General features: G+C 47.2%; 1 protein-coding gene across 1 annotated transcript in view; it reads left to right on the forward strand.

The window, feature by feature from the left end:
- The first annotated feature begins 4,554 nt into the window (after positions 1-4,554).
- Positions 4,555-25,132, forward strand: part of LOC149340531 (glycine receptor subunit alpha-2-like) — a 29,270-nt gene continuing 8,692 nt past the window's right edge. Inside the window, exons 1-3 of the mRNA XM_089549341.1 lie at positions 4,555-4,738; positions 14,697-14,797; positions 16,331-16,398. Of these exons, the coding sequence (XP_089405467.1) occupies positions 4,671-4,738; positions 14,697-14,797; positions 16,331-16,398 (237 nt within the window). The 5' untranslated portion in view covers positions 4,555-4,670. The remainder of the gene's footprint in view (positions 4,739-14,696; positions 14,798-16,330; positions 16,399-25,132) is intronic.

Below are 25,132 nucleotides of genomic sequence, written 5' to 3' on the forward strand. Positions count from 1 at the left end.
TGTTCTCTGCTGGAGTTCGTGATTGGTTGGTATAGTGCCTGATATAATGCGCCTTGCATTTGTGTTGGGCATGGTGTTTTCACATTGTTTTCTGTTTCGTTGCAGCGATATTTTTGCGCATTTTTATTTGTTGCTTAGAGGTCAGTTCCATTTTTTGATATGTTAAAACTTGGCACCGACTGGATGGTGCTGGTGTTTTGTTTGTCGTGTTCCGCCTTTGTAATCTGTACCTTGTATCACTCCTATCTTGGTCCTGACCGGACTGATAGTATCTCTAATAAATAAATAAATAAACCTGCCGCATACATCATGGTACCTGTAAGCAAAATCTGCTGGCTAAGCTGGCTCCGCATTTCCTCTACCGAGTGTTATCGTGGTACGTTCATTCCGTCGCCCGCTTACCTCCAGTCGATTTATAGCTAATGGCTCCGAAAAGCATGTGGCATTTCACTTTTTATCTCCCTTCAAACAAGCGGTCGAGTGTCCACTTGAGCACCACTAAGCGGACCCACTCGTCGTTGCAAGGGTCAAGAACACTGAGACGCGCAATCGCGGTGCAAACTCAGTGTTCGCATGCTGCTAAGCGCTCGCGACGACAAGCGTGCGAAAACCGCCATCCGTGGCCTCTGCGAAGGCTGTATCCGTGATATAGTACTCGCAAACGGAGTGCTTAGGACGCACAGGAAGTGCCTTGACTTGTTTATCTTCTCCTCTCTGACAGCTCAATGTTCCAAGGAGAGCAGCGTCGGGCCAGTGACATCACTCGGCGTACCTATCAGGTGTCGCCCGTGCAATCAGAGCCACTCGCATTGTTCTTCGCGGACGCTGCCTTGAATTATGGCTGCACGTCGCAACACCGCTAAACTACGCGCTTCATTTGCCATTTGCTCCAAACCAAGATTGAAAATTCGACTAAGAGTAGTGTGTGAAATGGCTTTTTTGCTTTTCTTCATTCAGCTCGGTAAACAGGATTAAGGTGCTGTTCGCTCATGGTTCTTGGACGTTTTGTAGGTCGTGAGCTTCTTGACTGACAAAGTCCGTGAGCTTCATATTAAGTCCGCGAACAAAGAGCGTGAGCTATAGCAACCATATGCTGCGCGGTTACAGAGACGCAGACGGAAGGTATTTTAATGGAGCCAGGGATGCTGTAGAAATGCTCTCGCAGTACAAAAATGCTTGGAACCCAGCGAGTGGGGTTGCCAAGTGTGAGTGTTAATGGCGAAGCCGACCTGATCTTTCACAGTGCAGGCCATAGCAACAGAGGAAAACCAGGATGTGAAATGTGACAAGTTCAATTTGCGATTTGAGATATTCGTATAAGCGTTAAACAATACGTTCCTATTCTAAGTGGCAGGGATGAAGCGCGAGAGGGAGGGGGGGAGGGAACTTGGAGTTCTTTGTATTTCGTTTTTTGTCCGCAGCGACCTTCCTTATAGTTCGCATTAGCGCTCCGAAACAACCAACCACGAGTTACCACAGAACAGTAAGCTTACGCAGTAAAAATGCCGCTTTTAAGTAACCTTTCGACCACTTCAATTTGGTTTTTGTTCACCTCCGTAGCAGGATGCTTGAAACGTAGTGAAAAAAAGCCAGCGGAAACGTTGCACATCTAACCATATGCGTGCCTAGACGTTCTGCGCTAATGTTCATGCTTTCGGCGCATATTGTTTTTTTTTTTTGCGCTTTCTGTAAGTTACCATAATTTCTGCGCTGTGATGTTCGCATCTTGTGCCTGACTGGTTGCACGCGGGCTCACTGGCACTAGTTTCTATCACAATTTCCAAGAACATAAATATACGCAGTAATGTGGCAAGTGGATGGTGGAATACTGGAAAGCAATTTTTTTTTTTTTCAAATTATTGTCAATATTTTTGCTAAATCCAGGTTACGAACGTCTGCACCCGATGAAGAGTAATAGCAAATATAAAGAAACTGAATGGCGAGCCTTCTCTAGACATGTAAAGGACGGACTAGTTTCGCTCCGGCAGACCGGCTTATACAGGGTCTGTTCTGAAAGTAGTAGGACTCAATTTTTTAAATAAAATTTATTCAGGAGAATAGTACAAGCGATTAGAATTTTTCAAAGTAGCACCCTTCCGCACCTACACGCTGCTGCCAATGAGTTTTCCAGTTTTCGTACGCCTCCAGGAACGCCTGGACCGGAATGCTGTTTAGCTTCCTCGTCACGGCCTGTTGAACCGCCTCTACCGATCCTTGACGTTTCCCCTTGAGCGTCGATTTTATTCTCGGGAATAGAAAAAGTCTGTCGGGGCAAAATCAGGGCTGTAGGGAGCCTGAGGCAGCGTTGCCACCTTGTGCTGGGCAAAAAATCGGGTCCTCATCCACATGGTGAAGAAGATCCTGGCAGAATCGCTTTCCGGTTGGCCTTTTGCTCCTCTGACAACACTCCCGGCACCAACTTCGCGGACACTTTCCTCATGGCTAAGTTTTCTGTCACGATCTCGAAAATTTGGGTTTGAGGAATGCTCATGTCATCAGCAATCATTCAGATGCTCATCCTGCGATCACTATTCAGTAAATATCACTCGTTACACATTTTCGTTGCTCTTGCTGGTCGAAGGGCGTCCGGAGCGGTCGACGTCTTCCACTCTTTCCTGACCTTCTCGGAACCGCTTGTTCCACTCAAAAAACAGCTGATCTACCCATGGCAGCGTCACCGTAGGCCTCCTTTATCATGTCGTGAGTCTCTTTGCCCATTTTACCAAGATTTACACAAAATTTGATCGCGTATCGCTGATACAGTAAACGCTCGATGATTCTGCGTGACGAGACGTTTCGACAGGGGTTCACAGTACAAGCGACCTGCTCTCTTCAACGGCTGAGAGCCTAGTGCCGATTTTCCCCAGCATTCCCAATATCCCCCTCCAACGATCCTACACACGCGCACCGCCTCTCGTCCGCCTGTTGGCCCAGGAAAAAACCAGTCCTACTACTTTCAGAACAGACCCTGTATAATTAGCACATGCAGATGCAATTTTACGCGTGGACTGCAGACCTCACCCTTGCGGGTTATGTACCGGATGCGGATGATCTAGTAAAAAAAAAGAAGTTAAGCAAGAATTGAGCCATGTGGACTATACAGCAAGTGCAGACTGTATGCTGGGGATTACGGTAACTGCAAGCGAATGCCTCGATCGATACGTAAGCCTCACTGTACAGTTTTACATGAGACTGGTTGTGGCTTGGAAGGTGTAAAACATTGTCGCGTGAGCAATTACGGCGGGGGATTTGACGACAGCTATTGCCGAATAACACTGATGCTCGGCATCCAGAGAAATGCTCAAGACGGTCATTGTGCATGCTACTGTGCATTACTATGAATTCTAGGCAAGGCCCACCCAGTGCCGCTAAGCCTAGCGTATTATACAGCGTCTCATTTGGAAGCGACAGATCTTTTTCCAATAACTAATCGTCATGGATGATGTTAACGCGTTATATTTCAATGGCCAAAGCCATGTGCCACGTGATGGCAGCCAAGGGAACTAGAAGGGAACTAGAATAAACCAGAACGAACCAAGTAGATAAACGCCCTTATTAAGCACGCTGCCCACCTGACTATTTCTGAGATGCGCTGTTTCATTTGAAATCAACGACTTGATTTTTATCTAACATTACGTTTTTTGAGAAGCCATGGTGCGTCAAAACGACAGACTGGAGAAGGTTCCGACTGCGTGTTATCATTAGCCGTGATAAGCCCCATGCTTCAATATCCTTGTGACAGCACCATTCTCGCTTTGACTACTTGGTACATAGTAATGAGATTTCCAATAAACCAGCACGCTTCAAGGCATTCATTGAAAGACTCATGGAAGAAGTGTAACAGCACCACCCCTCAGGTAATATCCCAATAGGAGCATTTGAGCTATAAATAAACAAATAAATTTGCTTTTTCGGATCTTATCGAAGCACCTAAAAGACAAGGGCAGCAATATTCTTTTCCTTTTCTATAAGTTTGAAAATAGCTCACGTACTATACCGTTGTGCTCTGCTTGGTCAGTTGTCTGTCATCGGGACACAACTTTAATACAGTTATTCTCTATTTTAGTACTTCTACGATAAAGAGAGCATAATCTATTCACAGGTATTTCTTTTTTCCGCTCTATGACAAACAGGATAGAGCACATGGTGACCTGCGTCGGAACTTAAAGGCTCAGCGCATTTCTAGACCTTCCTAAGTGCCATCAATGGCGTCCTTTCCGAAGCTAGGGTGTAATCAATCACCAGTGAATAGAGACGCTGACCTGGTATCAAAAATACAGAGCATAGACCCCTGATAAAAACAGATCGGGGCACTGACTCCAGCGCGACGCCGTTATTTCTGCTGAGCTCGTGGAAGTAACGCGTGGGAACTTCTCACACGGCCGCCAGGAGCCGTTGAGGTGCTCGTGCCCGCACAGTCGCTGTCTCTAGCGGCCAGCGATGTCACTTCGTTCGCGTGCGGCCGGCAAGAAAGAGAGATAGAGAAAACGGAAGGCGATAAACGTAGCGGTGACGTCGCGAGATAGCGGTGACGTAGGGGCTTATATAAGGAGCCCTGCCGGAACTGCAGGCGGCCACGGGACGACGATCCCTCCTCACCGCCGCCTCGGTACTAGAAGCGAAACCGTGACGGACTCTCACGGCAGCTCCTCCTGCTGTCGAAAGCGAAAATGGGCGTCAGAAAGCAAGTCTTCACGCAGCTCTTCCTAGTAACCTTCGCCGCGACGCTCATTCAAAGGTAACGAACGTCGCATGTATTCCCTCTGCTTCACAGCCATCCCATATTTCAATCGCAATATTTTAAAACAGCTCTTAGCTTGTCCGTTCCTTATTTTTCCATTCGCTGGTCCGCTTTCTCGGCCCCTTTGTTCTAATTTTTACGTTCTCATGATTAGGAAAACCATATTTCTTTCTTATAAGGGCCTCATGACTCCCGAAGCCTTGAAAATGAGAAATGTGCATTAGTAACAGTTTGCCTGAGTAGGTTTCGGCCAGGCACACCACAGAACGGAAAAAATATTCCACACTGCGAAAATTCCTCAGAACATATCACAGCGAAATACATCCCTCGTATCTCTGCAACGTCCACCAACAGGTCAGGCCGACACATGATGCAACTCGGTGGTCATTGCCGTCCAGTACAACTGAACACACCATCTGAATTATGTTACATAGCAGATGCTTGCAAAGCTCCAAAACCATTTTTTTTTTTTAGAAAATACTAGTTTTCTACAAATTCAGGTTAATGGTAATATCTCGAGGCAGCGTCTTTGGATAGGTGTGCCAGTAAAAAGAAATATAACAATGCACTCCGCCTTACCTTCTCTGTTTCAGCGCTTAGCCAAAGTGAAAACGCTGTGGACGGGTTGGACGGCGAAATAATAAACCTCAGGCCTGCAGGGCATACCTGAGGTCTATTTTTTTATCTGACACGAGACACCGTACTGCGTTTAGTGTGGACCTAATAGCGCCATTTTCTATTTTGTTAAAATATCAAGAGATGGCAGATTTAAGATAACGACAAAGCTGACATACTCCGCAATACCACAGCAGGTCCCTCGCTTCGTTGCTGGCTTTCTTTACTAGTATACACTACTAAAGAGTGACGATGCGCTCTGGAGACATTTTTGTGAATACTTTCCACGTATTTTGCACAGCTACCTTTCTAGTGTATTCGCTAGTATAAATGGTTATTTGTCATTGGGCCGTCGTAGGGCTGAGCATGGCCTGGACTCTGTTGTTTGGCCTCCAAGCTTGGTCTGGCGTCGGCAAGCGGTGATCGGCCCGTGCAGGGCCAATACTTATTTCGCTGGAGCCACCGGGGATATTCGGGCTCACACAAAACGATGTGGCCACAGGTTACCAATGAGTGGCATGAGGCTGAACTCCACATTATTGTATTAACGCCTGAGACAGGCACATAAGCAGCGCGAGGCACTCCGACCTTTTTCTTCAAGAAAGATTGGAAACCGTGGCATTCGAACAACACTTGTTGCACTTTCTGTAGAAGTCTGTGCATGTCTGCAAAACCTTTTGTTAGATATCTAGCCCGAAATAGAGACGTTGTGATGTACTCAAGAACGAGTATTTACTTCGAACTTTGGTTCACGCCATTGGTCTTAAATAAATCTGGTGCTTCCGCTGAAAAAGAAAAGAAAAGCAAAAATAACTCGGTGCTTACGTTACAAACCCGCATGTCTGACTTCTATCTTCTTCCTGTCTTTACCACCACCACCCCGGCTTCAATAGTTGCTGTGACCTCGCGTCTGCGGCCAGCCCTCAATCAATGGAGTGCTTTTCAGATTGGCACGAACATTCCTCAATCTTAATGGCGTGCTTTTCAGATTAGCACGTGTTTTGCAATCAGGTGCCGTACGGTTTCTTGTGTGCATTGTCATTCTTCCGCGGCTCTTTCTCCATCCGTAAAGTCCACGACCGGGGGCACTATCAGTCTGGATACGCCCCCGTTTGGAAACTACCCTTTTGTCTTCGGCAGTGCAATTGGACCTCCAAGCTCTTTCACGAAAAACTGGCTTCGCCAGCAATTCTGCCAACAGTTTTCTTATTTCCCGGCAAGGCATACGGCTCATTTAGCTGACGCCCTTGCTAACAACATACGCCCATTGCTATATGAAAATCTCGCGACACACTTTCATGGGTTAACGTGAGTAGTGTAGGTAGCAGTGTCAGGGTACTCGAATGGTGTACATACTGTGAAATACTTGCCAGGCATGTACAGTACATGGCTTGCGAGCTATAAAATTGCACGAAACGAAATCTTACAGTAGTCCCGAGGTTTGAAGGAACATTGTGCCGTGCCTGTGCCGCACGCATTCTTCCGTGGCCCAGTTAGGATAACAAGCACAGTCTCCAAAGCACAGCAAATACAGTTAAATAATGCTTTTAATTGTTCTCAACAGAGTACCTTTCGCACGCTCTATACGCTGCAAAGGTGCAAGGTTTATTACATGTAAACTCTTCTCGTCGAAGTCACGTGCTCATTCTCTCGCTCTGGCGTTATGGTGGTGAAGGCGAAAAACATTTATTGTCAAAGCCCCTAGACCGGGGCAGCACTGGCATTGACAATGTCCCAGTTCTTCCAGAACAACTTTCCTTTGCCGTTGTTTGTCGCCTACATGCTTACAACTACGTATAACTAGCAGTCCCATAATAGGCGGAACAGTCACGCAGTAGACTTCCAGTTGCAAAAAAAAAAAAGACTAAGCTGAACACCGCGGTCTTCTTACAAGTGAAGCTGCCTGCAGTCGCCCTCAGCGACGGTGTGTGGGCGCGTTCGTCCTCAGCTCGCCGCCTTCAAGACGAATGATGACTGCCTTATATCTCATGCTCCCTTGAGCGTGCCCGTTATCTCAGCAGTAGCAATTAACTCAGAACGAAATACGACCCCAACGGGGCCGTTAAGGCCGTAGAACAGTTAGAATTGCCGAACAAAAGGCTAACACCGTTCCTGGCCTCAAACTCGCATTTTACCTCTTTCATCCGTTAAAGCAACCACAGAGAGGGATAACTTTCGTAGCCCTGGAGCAAGTACGGGCACGTTATAGAACAGGCTGGTTGCCGCTGCGATGAAAAAAACAATAAAACAACAGTCGATGAAACATCCGCCAAAAGCAACCACTTTAGTTTATGCACGCCTCTGGGCAAGCAAATGATTGATTGATTGATTGATTGATTGATTGATTGATTGATTGATTGATTGATTGATTGATTGATTGATTGATTGATTGATTGATTGATTGATTGATTGATTGATTGATTGATTGATTGATTGATTGATTGATTGATCTGGTTCATTTCGGAACTACCTGGGGTGTAGTAGTTCGCAGTGTAGTAGCTGTAAAGTTTCGCAATCTTCACCAAAATGTCAGCACAGAGGCGTTTCTGCATTGGGCTTCCATCCGAATCAAGTCACTGTGGAAGAGATAGGATCCGTAACGTCGGGCTAATGTATATGCCCAAACGCCTACTCTCTGAACTGTTGCGAATAGGTGCAAATATCCCGCGCTATACCGCTTTCGCCGTGCCTTCGCAAGTGCACATAACAGTGCAGCGCTGTCGAGATCCGAACATGGCTACTCCCACGGAGCACTTTTGGAAAGCTCTATGGTCACTGAAGCACTTCAGAAGTCAACGCATTGAGCATAAACTGAAAAGCAAACGGGTTACAATAAATGTCAATTCGTCTAATGAGTTCTTCTACATCCGTTGGTGCCAGTTTTATGGATATCTTCTGACATCCGTTGGTGCCAGTTTTATACCGTGCCCTAGGCATGAGCCTCCGCATAAAAATGGTAATCACTTGTCCCCACGAAATAGAGGAGAAAATGAGAAAGAGCCCGCCTTCGTGCTCGCTCATGTAAATCGTTAACATTTCGTGCTAAGATTATGTTGAACACAGCAGTTCCCTCTGTTTTCTTTTTTTTATGACCAAAAATTTGCCCTTCATACTGGTGACAAGGTTGCATCGTTCACATTCGCCATATATTAGATAGTCCTCTTTTTCATGCGGCACTCAAGCAGCATAAATGTTTAACGCTGGAAGCATTTTACGTCTTACTCTAGGAGCAGTGATACTGCAAGCAACACGCATGCACGGATGCACGCACGCACGCACGCACCCCCCCCCGCACACACGCACACACACACACACACACACACACACACACACACACACACACACACACACACACACACACACACACACACACACACACACACACACACACACACACACACACACACACACACACATGCCCTCTCTTCCCCTCCTCCCGCACACGCACGCACACTAATCAGTTGCCGCGGTGGCTCAGTGGTTATGGTGCTCGGATGCTGACCCGAAAGACGCGGGTTCGATCCCGGCCGCGGCGGTCGAATTTCGATGGTGTCGAAATGCTAGAGATATGTGTACCGTGCGATGTTAGTGCACGTTAAAGAAACCCAAATGGTCGAAATTATCCAGAGCCCTCCACTACGGCATCCTCAGCCTGTGTCGCTTTGCGACGTTAAACCCACAACCAAACCATACGTACTATCGGGGGCAAAGGTAACTGGCCTCTCCAAGTTCAGAACCGTGCCGCGCTGCGTGCACGTGCCACCTGAGAATGTTTCGTTACGCTAATTAGCTATAAACAGCTCAGTCATTTTCAAACCGCAGCAGATAGGTGGAACTTTGCAGTTGTTTATCATTACCTCGAAAGAAGACATGTTATTTTCACCAAGTCAGCTTTATTGTGAAGGTATCATTCTGTGTTTTAAATGTTCTCAACAAAATGCACGAAATATTAGATGTCTACGCCAGCACCGCGTGCTTTAAGCATCCAGCACGTCCTTCCAAACATGGAATAAAAATTTAGCTGTTTCCGGTTTCTTTTGGCGCCCGTGCACAACTTTGTTTTAAGTTTACGCATTACCCCAGCGGTTTGGAGAACTCCAACACGTTCACTGAACAGAGTGTGTATGATACAAAAATGTTCTCGGCAGCTCTTAGGCTACTGCCAACGACGATCCTTCTGTTTAACCTCTTAATACCCTAGTCCGCCGTCCCGCTTGCCGTTAGTGGTTGCAAATCGATATCGCCAACTTCGAGTCCTATTGTTCTCCAACTAAGTGCTCTCACGTCTCGCACATATCAAACGACACGCCCGTCAAGAGATTTCAGATTTCAGCAAAGCCTCAATTGCCACCGCCTCTTTACCATTTCGAGGATTTAAACTCCTCTTCAACACTAGAGGATAGAAGCCACGAAAGGGCGTGTTTTACCTTTAAGCGCTCATTTAGCCTAGCAAAACTGATTTCAAATGCAGAAAAGTTTGAAGGACGGCGTTTACGGCGACGCGGCAATTTCGACCGCTCTCACCATAACCATGTAGAACTGACACGCGAAAATTGAGGGAATATGAATTCTTATATCATACCAACCCGCACGGCTCCGAGGGCGGGGAAGACGACACACTAGAAAGTGCTCGAAAGTGGACGCGTGCTAACGCTATGAACTCGAAGCACCCACCTCGGTCCGTACTAGGTATTTGATTTCCGTGAATCTGAAGTCACTACCGCAGTAATAAGCTGTCTATGCACTGTCATAGAGCTGCCCTTTAAAAAGTATTTCTCCTTTATATCTCCCTGGTATAAATGAAGAATTGACATTAACACTCGGACAAATTTTTCAACCATCACCTCAATTAGCTGGACATCTTCGTCGTCCACATTTTCTGCAGCGGCGTGAGACAGAATTGCTTTGCCGCCTATGTCTCGGTGTTTCCTTTACAATGCGGTAATAATTTCGCATTGCTACGACCGATAGCCCTGCTTGTTAGACGTGTGGCTGTGAAGAGACGATAAAACATATCCAGTGTGAATGCACTGCGTTTAGCACCGAAAGAAAAGAGAGATAGAGAGAGAAAGACAAAACCTTTATTGATACCTCTCTCAAAGTCTTGGGAACCTTCACAAGCGCTGTGCTGTGCTCTGCACCGTTTCGAAACTTGTCACTCCGATGAAGAGCAGAGTCCTCGGACTGTGGCCGCAGCGATCGGCGACCCTCAAGGCATACAAAGCACCATTCTTAAGAGCGACGTATTCGTGCGACAGATTGTGGCTTGGAAGCCCGCATTTCATTGGATGATATCTGTGCTCCTCATCCCATCCCTCTATTTCATCTTTCTCTTTTACATCCTCTCGTGCCTTTTCCCCAACCGGAACATCATTCGAATTAACCTCCCTGCCTACCTTTCTCCCTCTCTCCCACACAAGCCTTTGTTTTTTAGTGTCAGAATTAAACATGAAATTCTGCAACTAAAGACTAGGAAATCGGTAAAATATACCATTAGGTGGTTAAAGAGAAAACGCCAGCAATATCGTGTCGCCCTTCCCGTCCCTCTCACCTTAAAGGAATACTTAGGACAAATAGAAGTTGGCCTGTATCGATAGGGTACTGCTTTCGAATCACAAGGAGACACTACTCTCACCAAAGACGGAGCTGTAATAAGCTAGAAATTACCAGCAATCGAAGTACAGGTGTCGCCATCACCGGCAGGCTCCGCAATTAAAGTGCGTGCGTCGACACGGACGCGAGTGGCGGGAAGATTTTTAAATCCAATTTTCTCGGGGATAAACGAGTCTTCTGCTGCCGGAAAAACACCAACTTCGAAAGAAAGAGCCCGAGAATCAGTTTTTACTGAGAACAATAATTGGTTGGAGTTGCTCTCGGTGTTCTTTTAACCCTTGGTCATCCCCACGTAGCAAATCCTGTACACAAAGTGCCACAAAAATGAAAGGGTTTCAACGTAGTTAAACCGAGTAGACGTGCGAAAGCACGTGTTTAGCCTGGCCGGCTCAAGGTTTTGCTTTGCTGGGTCGTTGGCACGTCTGGCGCTGATATTAGACTCAGCTTAAGCTCTGATCGAGGTTAAGCTGATATGATCTGCTCGCGCCGCAGATGGAAGTTGATGAACGAGACGACGTTCAATGCACAGCGCGAGAGTGTATTGCAGTTTAACATGAGAGGTTATCGGCTGCGGTGATCGATAGCATAGTGCTCTCGTGCAGTGGCCAGCGAAGCTGATCTGTTCGCGTTGCCACGAGTTCGGATCCCAGTCGTGGCAAATTTTGTTTTATTTATTTATTTATTCAAGGACAAGGGTGTAGTGGTGCCCCGGCTATTGCAGCTTTCGCTCTAAAAAAAAAGTTCAAGGAGAGCAGGCTCCGCGCTGAAGATGTATGAAAAACATTTTCTTTTAGCTCCTATGCTTTCCCAATCGACGGGTGCGTTACTGCCCCGCATCCATGAGAGCATGGTCTTCCTACCCATTAAGATCACAACCCAAAATCTATCTTCGTACACCATTCATTCTTCTCGGTTCAGTATAGCCACGGCTGCCTCAGATGCTTCGCCAGGTCTTGAGAGAATTTGAACCACAAAGTCGCAGCAGCTCGCATCGCGAAGCCGACAAGAGCACAGGTAGGCGCGGGAAGCTGCATGTTGCTCGAGCCTTCAAAGCCGAGCCACTTCTCACGCTTCGCGCGAAAGCGCATCCCACGCTTCTAATAATTAAGACATTTGTTGTGACGACTGAGAAAACTGGAAAAATTTTCACAACTGGCCGAAACAGTGATTTTATGTCCCCTTCTCATGAAAGGTATGCAAAATAAACAAGAAAACAACAGCAGAATCTGTTCGGAGGCTGTTTCCAACAATAATATATCGGCTTTCTTCTTTTGACGTCGATTCATTCCACGAATTCAGGACAGCACACAGCCAGAACCGCTAAGCCTAGCGGCCTGTAGCGCCTAAATGGGAGGGGACAGAGTTTTTTCTATTTCTTTTTTACGTCGCGGATAATATCAACGCGCTATATTTTTAATTTTCACAGCCATGCGCCCCGTATTGGCAGCTAAGATAACTAGAAGCGCTTCTCCCGAATTACTGGCAATGACCATTGGCAGCTATGGCCACGTCAAGGCTGACATCTAGCAAGCAGTGTCAGTAAAAAAGAAGCAAAAGGCCAAACAATCGCTATAAAAATCCGCACCCAACTTTTTTTTTTTTTTAGGGCAAGAAGAGATGCGCTGCTCTTAGCAGGCGACCTCCGAACCCTTTGCTCCTGTTTGCCAGTCACGGCAATAAGCGCCATTAAACTGCGCAGAGCCGTGCAAAGGCGCGCCCCGGAGTTGAACTTTCCCCGCGAACACAGTTCATTAGAGCAGTCTTATCGGATAATCCTCTCGGTGGCAAGAACAACCATGCGCGCCCGTCCCCTCTGCGGCTGCCTGCCGACAAATGTAGACAGATTGGCGCCGCGTATAAAGTCCCTTCGTATAATATAACAAAGCCAAACAAGGCAGCCTCAGCCACCTTGAAGACGCAAACGCTACCTCTCTTCAACAGAGGCGTGTACTTAATGCCGCCGCATAATGTAGGGCGATGTCAGAGCCGCATCATGGATGCCACATTATACTGCGACAACACTGTCAGAATAACCGTTTCTCCTTATCCTGCCCACCTCTATATGCGCTGTTACGCAAATAGATGCGTATACATAAAACGACACTCGACCTTGAGGGGCTAGGCAACGAAAGATAAAAAGACCGAATTACGCTAATCTGGCCGAAATTAAAGACACCTGGAGCCTCGCAAGTAACACCTAGAGGTAAAAAAAAAAAAAAAGCGGTCTTAATTTGACATACAGTTGCTGATGTTCTCTTGCACAACGAAACTCCTCGCACAGCGCCTTTCTTTATCCAGCTGGGAACAGAAGGCTAGGGATGTATTTTTACAACATTATAGGCCTATCTGAGGAGCTCAGTACCGTAAAAATTGTTGTTTGGCGAAAGAAGGTTACCAGCTTTGCTCACAGAAGTTCTAAGAAAAATCACCTACATTTGCGTACACTGTCACGCGCTGTGTTTTGGTGCGTTTTACCCATAGTGTGACGCTGCCCTCGAGAGCAGTAGCATCTCACCGGTTGTGACTTCTGGTTGGAGCGAACAAACAGCGACGGTACTTATTTAAAGTAAAAAATAACATCGCGCTCATAAGCGGCTTACTCTCGCAAAGAGGGCTGCACAGGGCCTCTGCACTACGAGTTCAGTGCCGCGTTGGCGTCGAACTTGGACGTGCATTGCATTCACTGTTGCAGTTGTACTGCGGACGCAGTTCGAAAGAGGCAAAGGCAAACACGCGGCCTGCAGAAACATTTGCTCGACGTGCGCGGCACTGAAGCGCTGAGCTGGTGCAAACAAGCAACAGAAAACACCAGGCTGCTTATTTGCACGCACGACCCACATGTCACGAGATTGGCAGAACAAACGGATCGTTTGTACGTCACGCACTGCTAAGCGTCAGTGTATTCCTCTACGGCGTATCGGACATGCTTGCTGGGCTCCGTCGTACAAGACAGGAATAGGGAGTTGGATCGGAGTTATGAATTCTTCCCGACCCACGGTAGATCATATGCCATAACAGCACAAAACAATACTGCACGAGTTTTAGGAGCAACCTCCACCATTGGTGCCCGATCCAACGCGAGCACTCTTGTAGTTTGCGTACACTGCTGACAAATGCAGGTTTGAACAACTGCGCACATCGCCTTCCCGCTTTGTTCAAGAAATTGTTCCTCTCGCTACAAGGTCGCAGATTCAGTGTACTGAGGTTTCATTGCTAGTTTAACCTCTCGAAGAGATGGAGTTAAATCCCCAGCTCTTCAACCGCGGCGTCCGTCATAAATCAACGTGCAGCTATAGGTCACCTCTCATTGTTAAGAGTGGCAGCTTTATTATTATTACCATTACTAACTACTTATTTTTCCTTCCAGCATTGTTTTTTCCTAAAAATTCAATTGTTCACTTGTTTCTTCAGCTGCGAAGCTGCATGCAGGCGACCAGACTTCGTTCCAAAGGCGTTGTCGGTTGCACTTGCACGTATGACCATCATAACGAGTTTCTCCTAACTGGTTCCAACAACCACTGCGCCGCTAAAACCTGACTGTTAATACTACTATTACAACGAAAAATCCTACAATCGCAGCGTTCCACTATTCTGCGCACGCCACGTCGCAGCCTTTCGGTAAAAAATAGAAATCAAGTGGACATAATTCTGTTACGTTGTGAGCTAAAAAAATATGCGATCCAGCAGGAACTCCAACGTGAACTCTTTGGTTCCCTTATCCTCGCAGGCATTGCGTCCAGGCCATGATCGAAGCCCAGGACATCATATTCACCAACATCACATCGCCCTCCATCTACAACAAGCGGGTGCGGCCGTACTACGCCATAGGTGAGCAATGTGTTTCTGGAAAATGGACCAGTGATTCGCCACATTTATGCAACTCTCTCCTCTTCCTTCTTCCGGTTTCTCGTGACGACTACTTTAGAGCAACAGAAAGTCTGTTCACTCTCAGTCTCACGAAATTGCCCCAAACAGCACGTCCAGAATAAAAAAATAAAAGGCGGCGGCCATGACGAAGTACTGTGTCGCCTGAGCTGGGTAGTCTGACGTCTTCACAGTCCCTAGCCCTCACCAACTGCAAGGCTAAAAATAATTGCACGCAGGGCGGATAAATCCATTAGCTGAGCATTCGAAGAGCGAGTGCGCTTCTTGCAGTGATTATTACAATTATTTTTTTAATGGCACAAGGGAGACTTGGTCAAACAGCGTCATGGTTAACGTGTTTGGTCTGCTATTGGTGGAGTCAAAGACCTCCCTCGTGGTGCTCGCCTCACTACCATATCCATGCAGACCCTGCGCTCATAACCAGGGTTAATGCTCCATATAATGCTTCTCAAAAATACGCATGCACTATTTATACTCTGGCTCTACACTGTGCAGGCCGTATGTTGAGTGTGAACTTGAACGTATGCAGCAAGAGCCTAAAAATCAGAAGCGAAATTATCGGGACAATCAAGCTACACACTTGCGACCGCTCTATTGCTTGTATTATTAGACTACTCCTATAAACGATCACGTTCCAAGACTGCTCCTGAAGGGGTTGCAGGTTGTTTCCAAACATGCGAATGCAAGAGCGTGTATGGCGCATGTGTAGTGTAATCAAAGACTGAGAAACGTAATTACATGCTGCGCTGTTTAGTGTCTGCCACCGACTAGAAAACTGAATGGCAGTGAAGATCTGCAACAATCCGGTCATAATATTTTCATCATATGCGAACATACCATGGCGGAAAATATTCATGGCTTCTTTCTAAAACAATTGCCGCGAAGTTCATCTGTTTCTGTGGGTTCTTGCTACTGATTGCATTTAGTGATTCTGGAGTGCCCTCTGCTACTTGTCCTGTAATGAATAAGGGAGCATCGGCTCCATTTGTTCCTTCTTGCGATTGCTCTTCAATTTTGAAGTGTTTACAAAGGCGCCCAGTTAAAAACAGACTCCTCCTCGGGTATCCTGAGCTGTAAAAACAAAACTGTAAAGCGCTTGTCAGCCAATATCATATAGGACTCGAACTGTACCACACTAGCTTGTTCTCAACCCACTTTCTCCGTTGGCGCTTCAGTTTATGCCGACGATATAACTACGCTTTCTTCCGCCTGCGTCATAATCATTATCACCGGGCACTTCTCTCGCCCTTACTTTCTTCTGACCTTTCCCAATGAGCAGCGTGGAAAAGTACGGCATGGTGGCTCTGAGGCTGCCCTCCCCCATTGCTTGCATATTTATATACAAACCCTCCACGCATGCTGTGGGCATGACCGCGCTCGTATATGCGGCATAACCCATACGGGACTTGGCCCCAATGCGCGCTCTGTGCATTCTCGTAGCCCTCACGACGTGTGTTGTTCAAACTGCTGCCGCAGGTCGTCCTGTCGTCGTCAACACGAGCATAGTCCTCTACAGCATGGCGTCCACCAACGACCTGCACACGGTGAGCGGCTATAGCGACTTGTCATCGCCACTTTTTCTCCGTTGGCTTCGAAAGAGGTCGTGGCATAGGTTTCGTAGTCTGAGAACTTTATTTTAACCTTAATCCTTTACAGGTGCAGTGAAGAGAAATCTGAATACGGCTTTTTGCCGCGGGAACTCAATCTACACGTTCCGAGCATTCTTAGATACTTCCACTTATTGCCCTGTGTGGCCGATTTCCCTAATTCATTCGGATTGACGTCCAGATCCCGCTTTTTTTTTTTAAATCTCCCCGTACGGTGGGCGGAGTCGACCAACGCGTGGAGTGCCTTTCACCCAGTCCCGTGGAGGCTTGCCGCTCTGCCATCGGCGGAGTAATACGTAGTAGTCCGTAGAAGCAAATAGCCCGCGCGTATTTTTATTTCTGCAGGCTTTATTTGCGGCTATATTATCTGCGAATGAAACTAATCACGGAAACCTAAAAAACAAAATAAAGTGAAAGCAAAGCCTCCACGGAGCTGGCTGAAAGGCACTCTACGCGTTGATCGACTCCGCCCACCGTACGGGGAGAATTAAAAAAATAAAGGCGTGAGCCGGACGTTAATTCGATTTAATTAGGTAAATCGGCCACACAGGGCAATAAGTCGAAGTTTCTAAGAATACTCGGAACGTATAGATCGAGTTCCCGTGGAAAAAACATGAGTTCAGATTCCTCTTCAGTGCACCTTTAAGGGCGCTACGTACACAATTTTTTACATCGCGAATTCGCACTTTTTAGGGCCATTCAGCTGCAGTTGACTGTGCCTTGTCCGTTCAAGACGAATTCAGCGCTTTTCATTACGCAACTGGGCTGCTTTTCACGTTTGCTAGCGAAAGCAGTAAACAGTATTAATCGAAACTGTGAGCCTGGTACACGACGTCCGCCACTTTCACGCAGAAAGCTTTTTGCTTCCGTAATATTATATACTTTTTTTTTGTTTATAGCATCCTGAGTATCTTGGGAAAAAAAATCATGTTATTCCTTGATCCCTTGAATGCTCGTCTGATAAATCCTTTATGTACGAGTAGAAAGAAAAACAGCTGTTCGTGTTTTACTTTCCAAACCTCAATGATGAACTTTTTTTTAAGAATGTATAGATTATCAAGGAGGATTTTTTTTTTTTTAAGATGAGATATGGCGAGCGGCGCTTGAAAGGTCTAACAGCGACGTTCTCAGACGAACAACATAACCGGAAAATCCATGTTCTTTTACCCACAAAGAATAAGCACGACTGCACTGAAAGGGCATCTTGAACATGAACTGCATCTGTTTACTTGCCGTAGTCACACTTTGTGGTCATGCGCAGGCAATCACCAGCAGGAAAGAAAGAAAAGCAGCGAGAAAGAAAGGAAGCATGGATAAAACTGCTGAATTAATTTCATTTCGCTCGTCGCTTGCCATTATCGGATTCCATGCTATAGCGCTAAGAAGTTCCACTTGTTTCTCTCTGTGAGCAAATAGCGAATTTTATCGCGGCCGTGAAAGCAGACGAAACTTTTACCATCGTCCTGCGGACGGACTCTTTGGGCATTGACTTGCGTCGTTTCAGTGTCTGCATACAGATTGTAAATATTTGTCATGCTGGAGATTTCCAGGTTAACCAAACAGTTTTCGAGAAGTGATTCGCATCTAGATCGCATCTTTGTCCAGTCAGCAGTGGCGTAGCCAGATATATTTTTCAACTGGTGTTATATGCCGCAGGCAAAAAAATAAAGAGAAAGAAAGCGTGCGCCCAAACAATACCATAGTCATTTTTCTGCGTTAATAAAGCTGCAGGGTTAGTTGTTTCATTGAGTTGACTTGAGTTGAGTTGTTGTATGCTACAGGTGGAATAGTTGTTTCATTCACCGTAATGTATACATAAAAATACGAGTGCACACAGGACTCGGAGGACTTGATTCGTAAACAACATTTATTTTCTCACAAAAAAACGCTCTTATGAAAAATCGCGGCTATTTGCGATACTTTCACATAGTATATACAACACAAAAGCTTCTGCTCCACAACAAAATGAGCAACTGCGAACGAATGGCATCTGTCAAAACTTCGACCCCATGCATGTGAACCTGCGCCCGGACGCAGAGGTGATTTAAAAAAAAAAATACTTTTTATTTTCACGATAGTTTATGATCACTTGAGGACAATGCAAAGGATGAAAAAGTAGACTGACGTGAAGAGGCATGTTCAATTGAGTGAACTGGGTCTACAATTAAAAGGAGTGCCATACGTCGTGCGATGGCGAAGAAGAGTGGCTCTTTTTTACGATAACTTCCGCTTCCTGTTATAGATCCGCCACAACGTACATCAAACTTTTCGAAAATAAACAGAGATCGCAAATGCACCAGATCACTTCCTGTACTTTCGCCTTCGTTCTCCGTGAGTTGTTTATAAGCCAGAATGAACTGTGGAAAGACAGAGAGAGAACAAATTTAACGGAATAAAAGAAAGTGGTGAAAATATCCTCCGGAGGATGGCCTCCTAGTCCAGCATCGCTCTGGAGGCAGCCTCAGACCGGGTTACTACTGCGTGGAATTTTGTGCGCGCCACATCCAGTTCTGCACTGACGTGCGGCCATAAAGGGCACAATCTGCTCTAGCTTAAAAAGTGGCGCAGTGTATTCATTATATTTCGAAAATGTTAAAAGGCACAGAGCTTCTCTTCCCAAAGCGATGGATACTTCGAGGCATGATATATTAATATCGCACATGGTTAGACAGTACGCGGATGATGTCGGTAAATCTACATAAAAGGAGAGCTGAGCCCGTTCACATTTAATCTGCAAGGAGCACTGCAGGTAATCGTCGTTGGCAAGTAAAATCTCAAAGTCACTGGCGTTGTACCAACATATGGAACACGATGCATTTGCATGTCAAAGAATCTTTCTCATCACTGACACCTGCAGCACTGTTAGCAGACACGCGGATTTCCTTTTCCACCAATTACCTCGTGGAATATCATACACACCACGGGCCCTTTATCATGCCTATATGTAAATGGGGTCGCTATCGGGGCCCGGCACTCGCTCTGCACAAGAAATGCGTCCAGCGAGAAAGGCCTCACTACTCACGCACTAGCTGATAAGCGGCGACCATCTGGTATGAAGGTCGTGGCTCAACACTGCCATCATTAGGGAAAACCACTGGGAACTGGAGGCAACCGGCTGACAGAAAGCCATCGCCGACGGGCTGCCGTATATTTGATTGCCTCTCCTCAAGGGCAACTGCTGCAAAACTAGCGTGGCCAGCAACTTTGGTCGCCCCGCTTATCTAAGAAACAAGAGAGAAATCGGCGGGAATGAGCAGGCACAGAACGCCTCGTGGCAGTGGACAAGTTTACGGCTCGAGCAGGTATACATGTGAAAGTGCGTAGCGCAGGCCTAGGTGCTGCCGATTCGCTATCTGGCATGCGTCGTCCAATCAACGAGTTAGCGGCTCAAATGGAAGGTAGAGTAATTTAGACTCGCGCTTCAGTAGTAGTAGTGAAAACATTTATTTATTTTTTTTTTCAAAAGGAAGAGTTAGGGAGTAGGGGGATGGGGATAGATAGATGTGGAGCTTCAGTGGTCGGTCTTCCCTAGTCCAGGATCCCGTTGGCCTCCGCCGCTGCCTTGGCCCTCGTCACCAGCATAAGCTGTGTGCTCCGCTTCAAAATCTTCATCTCCATCGAAACGCGGCGGCCGCTTCCGGAATACGATGGCGGCGAAACGCAAGGCACACGCGTAGCGGTAACGATAGAGGAAGTAAAGGAAGCCTTAGAAGCAATGCAGAGGGGAAAAGCACCTGGTGAGAATCAGGTAACTGCGGATCCGTTGAAGGACGGTGGGAAGAGTGGGCTAGGAAAACTGGCAACACTGTATGCGCAATGCATCATGTCTTGGAACATACCAGAATGTTGGAAGAACGCTAACATTATCTTAATCCATAAGAAATGGGACGTCAAGAACTTGAAAAAACAGACCGATCGATCAGCTTAGTGTCCGTTGCCTACCAGGCATTTACTAAGGTAATCGCTAATATAATCAAAGTAACTTTAGACTTGAATCAATCTAGGACCAGGCTGGCTTTCTTAAAGGCTACTCGACGATAGACCGCGTTGACACCATTAGCCAGATGACAGAGAAATGCACAAATTATAGCTTACTCTATATATAGCCTTCGTTGATTTCGAGAAGGCATTTGACTCAGTCGACACCAAAGCAGTCTTGCAGGCATTAACCGTGATGTAGAAGAGGCACACGTAAAAGTACTGGAAAATGTCTATGGTGACTGCACAATCACCATACTCCTCCGTAGAGAAGGCAATGGAATCCCAATACGAATGGGTGCCAGGGAGGGCGACACAATCTCTAGCACTATACACGGAATTTCGCAGCAGGTATTGAGAGATCTAGATATGAAAAAGTTAGGGATAAAAGTTAATGGGTAATATATCAGTAATCTGCGCTTCGCTTACGGCATTACCTTGTAAAGTAACTCAGCGGACGAACAGCGCACCATTGACGAGGACCTAGACAGGCAAAGAAGAACGGTGGGCCTATAAGCTAATATGTCAGTACAGAATAGCCATAGGACAACCGTCTTTGCCTCCATAACCACTCAAATGCGCGTGCGTCAAAGGGAGACGTAGTGTGGTACCGGCCAATTCGTAATGCTTGTACTACGTGCGTGTCGTCAGCCATCTCAAAAACAACCATGGATCTTGAAGAGTGTTTCTGAGCCGCAGACGATATCGCGAAGTAGGGTGGCGGTATGTGGGATCTCGAAGCTGCATATTGGCTATGAGAGATTGCGTGCTGGAAGGCTTTGAATTAGCTTCGACCACCTCGGGGTCTTCAGTGTGCACTGACATCGCACAGTCCGTGGCGTCTTACATTAACGGAGAGAGGCCTGGTGGCAACGCCATTCGCAAGGAGAAGCCCAGATGCGTGTTATGACGCCGATTCCTGGAGCCCGGGAAGCTTTACATGGCTAACGTTATGTTGCTTACAGGCAAATCGAGACCCTTGTCAACGTGCCTGTTCTTGACAGAAGCATAGGGATTGGTCTGCCATTTCTTCGATGGCGATGCCTTCCAGAAACATGAATGCGGGTGATCCGCGAAATTTTAGTGCGAAACCACAACTTCGCCGGGTCAAACCCAACCAAGAATATTGTGGCTTGAATGACCCTGAGGGTGCAGAAATAAAACAAACATTGCCGCGGCTGGGTTTCGAAACTGCAGCGGCGCGAACAGATCAGTTTCGCTGGCCACTCCACGCGAGCACACTGCTATCGCCGAAGCCGATCACGTCGCCTCGTGTTGAACTACAACACACTCGCGCGCTGTGCTGCATTGCACATCGTCGTCTTCATCAACTTCCATCAGCGGTATATTGGTTTTTGAGGAAAGGAAATGGCGCAGTATCTGTCTCACATATCTCGGCGGACACCTGAACCGCGCCGTAAAGGAAGGGAGGAAGGTAGGAGTGAAAGAAGAAAGAAAGAGGTGCCGCAGTGGAGGTCGCCGGAATAATTTCGACCACCTAGGGATCTTTAACGTGCACTGACATCGCACAGCACACGGGCGTCTCTTGCGTTTCGCCTCCATCGAAACGCGGCCGCCGCGGTCGGATTCGAACCCGGGTACTACGGCTCGGTAGACGAGCGCCTTACCATCAGCGGCGTGAACAGATCAGGTCAGCCTAACCACGGTTAACCTGAGTCTAATATCCTCGGCAGACGTGCCGACGACCCCGAAAAGCAAAAACAATGTGCCAGCCAGGCTAAACACATGCTTTCACACGCCTAATCGCTTTAACTACAATGCGCCAGCCAGGCTAAACACATGCTTTCACACGCCTACTCGCTTTAACTAAGTTGAAACGCTACCACTTTTTTGAACTCTCGTTCGTATCCCGATTGATTTGGGACGATGCCCTTCATGACGGCTATGTGGGCACGACACCACCAGAAACTGAAGCTACGTCTTATCTTTTTTCGACGGCTCAGCGCGGTGTCAGCGATTGCGCTTATTAGATTGCTACTGGCAGGTGCCCGATAGCGGCCGCGGCGAGGTCACACGTGAAAGTAATTCCCGGGCGCGGACGCTGCTTCCAGGGACAAGGTCGCTTTCCCTCGTGCATCTGATATGGCTGCTTCTTGCATCCACCGCACTGCACGAAAAGCTACCGCGACGAATCAGTGCAGTCCTTTTGCTGCTCGCTCTCCCACTTCCACGCGCTATGACTATGCTCACAGTAACACTCATAACTCTTGGTAACTTCTCCCACAAGTGACAGCATAATCTGTGTTGGCTAATGGGGCTCTTGAAGTATTGTTAGTAGCTGCACGCGAGCAAAATTTGTCAGTTGGGGGTTATATTTCTGAGACTGCAGCTCGAGCAAAGCAGCCCTCATCTTACGTTAGCGATGCACATAACGGATGAGGCAAGAGGGTGCGCAGATACACAGCGCAAAAGGCCTCCAGTGTCTGGAAGCAACTTGCATCCCGTGTAATTCACTACTCATTTATTAGGGCAGTTCATTTGGAACAAAGTTTACCGGACAAAATGCTAATAAAAGAAAAGTTTACAAGCGTGTTGCCTCTTTTATATTTTTCTCTTTAGAGCTAACTACTTCTAGAAAACTATTCTCAAGCCTGTTTTTACCTCAAGGTTAGTTCACGAAAGGCGCGATGACTCCACGTCTTTCAATATACCACCCTATACCACCCTTGCATAACCTGCCGCGATGGTTTAGTGGCTCCAGCGTTCGGCAGCTGAGCCCAAGGACGCGGGGCAGAATCCCGACCGTATACGGCCTCATTTCGTTGAGATGCGAAAACAACCGTGTACTGTGTGACGACAGTGCACGTTAACCCATGCATGCCTAAACTTCTGCAAATCAAAAAAGAATTAGAGTACTTTTATAACAAACTTTATTTCGCTTAGCAATTCGGAATCCTGTTATTGATAGGAATACTTTTCGCAATACCAACTTTTCAACTGTCTTACAAAGTAAGACACTAGGCAGACGCTCTACCTATTGCGTATGATAAAGCTTGCAACGTCTGACATCGACTCAATTGTCGCATTCCTCATCACGCGTGGTGGCTTTCTCATGATAATATGCGCAAATATTTTCATTCCAGACAACAATGTAGCCGATGCGGTCGATTCTAGAGAAGACTGGCGGCTCTGTGTGAACGCACACAAGGCAACGCTTGAACAGAAAAAGTTCATACCGTCTTGAACCTACGCTAGTGGGAGCAAAATATTATAGAATAAACTTTTTGGGTTACTGCGCAAAAAAGCCGTGTCCTACAAGTAGTACACAAAGTATACGTGGGTTAATAACCCCAGTGGGTATAAATTCTTCCTGAGCCCTCCACTATGCCGTCTCACACTGTCAAGTGCAGATTTGGGCCGTTAAACCCCCGATATCACAGCGCATACCATGCAAGACCCCTCCACAAACAACGCTCCGCGCGTCGACGTGTTGAGCGCTGTGCATTAGTGCGCGTTTGGCAGCAAGCGTGAGACGAGACGTGACGTGAGTGTTCCATGCGTGTTTGCTAAGGTCTAAGTAGCACGTGTTCAGGCTCATTGCGTAAGGGATAAAACGCCTGCGATATCTCGATGAACTCGGCTTACCTTAATGTTTGTCCGCACTTAGTGGATGTGCTGACCAAGACACTCGCCCGGGGATGCCCGGGGACCATGCGGAGAGCAATTGCGCCTAACGGCGCATGCAGGAACGGCTGGGCACCACTGGCTAATAAAAGTGAACAGACAAACAGACCTACCCTTCGTCTTTTGCCTAGAGCGGGCTCCAGTCGGGCGCCAGCGTTATTAGGCATGACGGTCAGCGATGCGTCTTCCCAGTTCACTTTGACGCGTGCAAGCCTTATCTGTGGCATAGTTGGTCGCCGAGGCGCCGCGCTAACTCATGTTTTGAAGGCGCGATAACGCGACCGTATTTTGGCCCGCTAAAAAGCGGCGTGGTGGGGCAGAGCACACGCTGCTTCTTTCGTGTCTGCGTGTCCTAATACTTCTCTGATAAGTCGGCTGTTTACTTAGATGCGGGAAGATGTCGTATCACCTCGTACAGCGGTGTTTCGTTTTGTTTACTCTCCGGGCGTGCACTTGTGTGTCAGCTTGTATCAACTGTAGGCTATTTAAAGTTATAGTTGCTCACTTAGCGTTCTCGTATAATCCGGCGCCGCGTTTTATAACCTTTAGTTTCCCTCTCCTTTGGTCCTGTGTGATTGGTCGCGGCCTTCTGGTGACGTAGGCCGTGGCGGACGACTCCCGCAACAAAAGGACCAGCCGAAAGGAAAACGAAACGAAACGTCACAGAATGCGCTCTCGGGGGGCTCATTTCAGAAGCCTCACGCGCCGCATGCAAGAGCTTGAAGTCCCTCGGTCTTACAGGGAACTGTGAAGGCTAAATGCACCCCTATAGATGAAAGCGGAGATCATTTTTAGTGGCCCACGCAGAATATCGACAACTATTGTGAATTCTTGGGAAGCCTGGGAGATAGCCTTTATCGATATTCTGTGCAATGACGACTCCACAGTTAGTCAACATCATCACATTGATTATCACCAATCCGGAGCCCTCCACTACGACGTCCCTCACTGCCCATGTGCGTTGCATCGAGACGCGAAACCCCACACGCATGCACTCCACAGGACGCGGCTCCTAATCCCTTCCCCTTTGTCTCCCGCCGTCGCGCAG

The sequence above is a fragment of the Amblyomma mixtum genome, chromosome 6 (genome assembly GCF_055824585.1).
Source record: "Amblyomma mixtum isolate Tamu chromosome 6, ASM5582458v1, whole genome shotgun sequence".
NCBI classification, from domain to species: Eukaryota; Metazoa; Arthropoda; class Arachnida; order Ixodida; family Ixodidae; genus Amblyomma; species Amblyomma mixtum.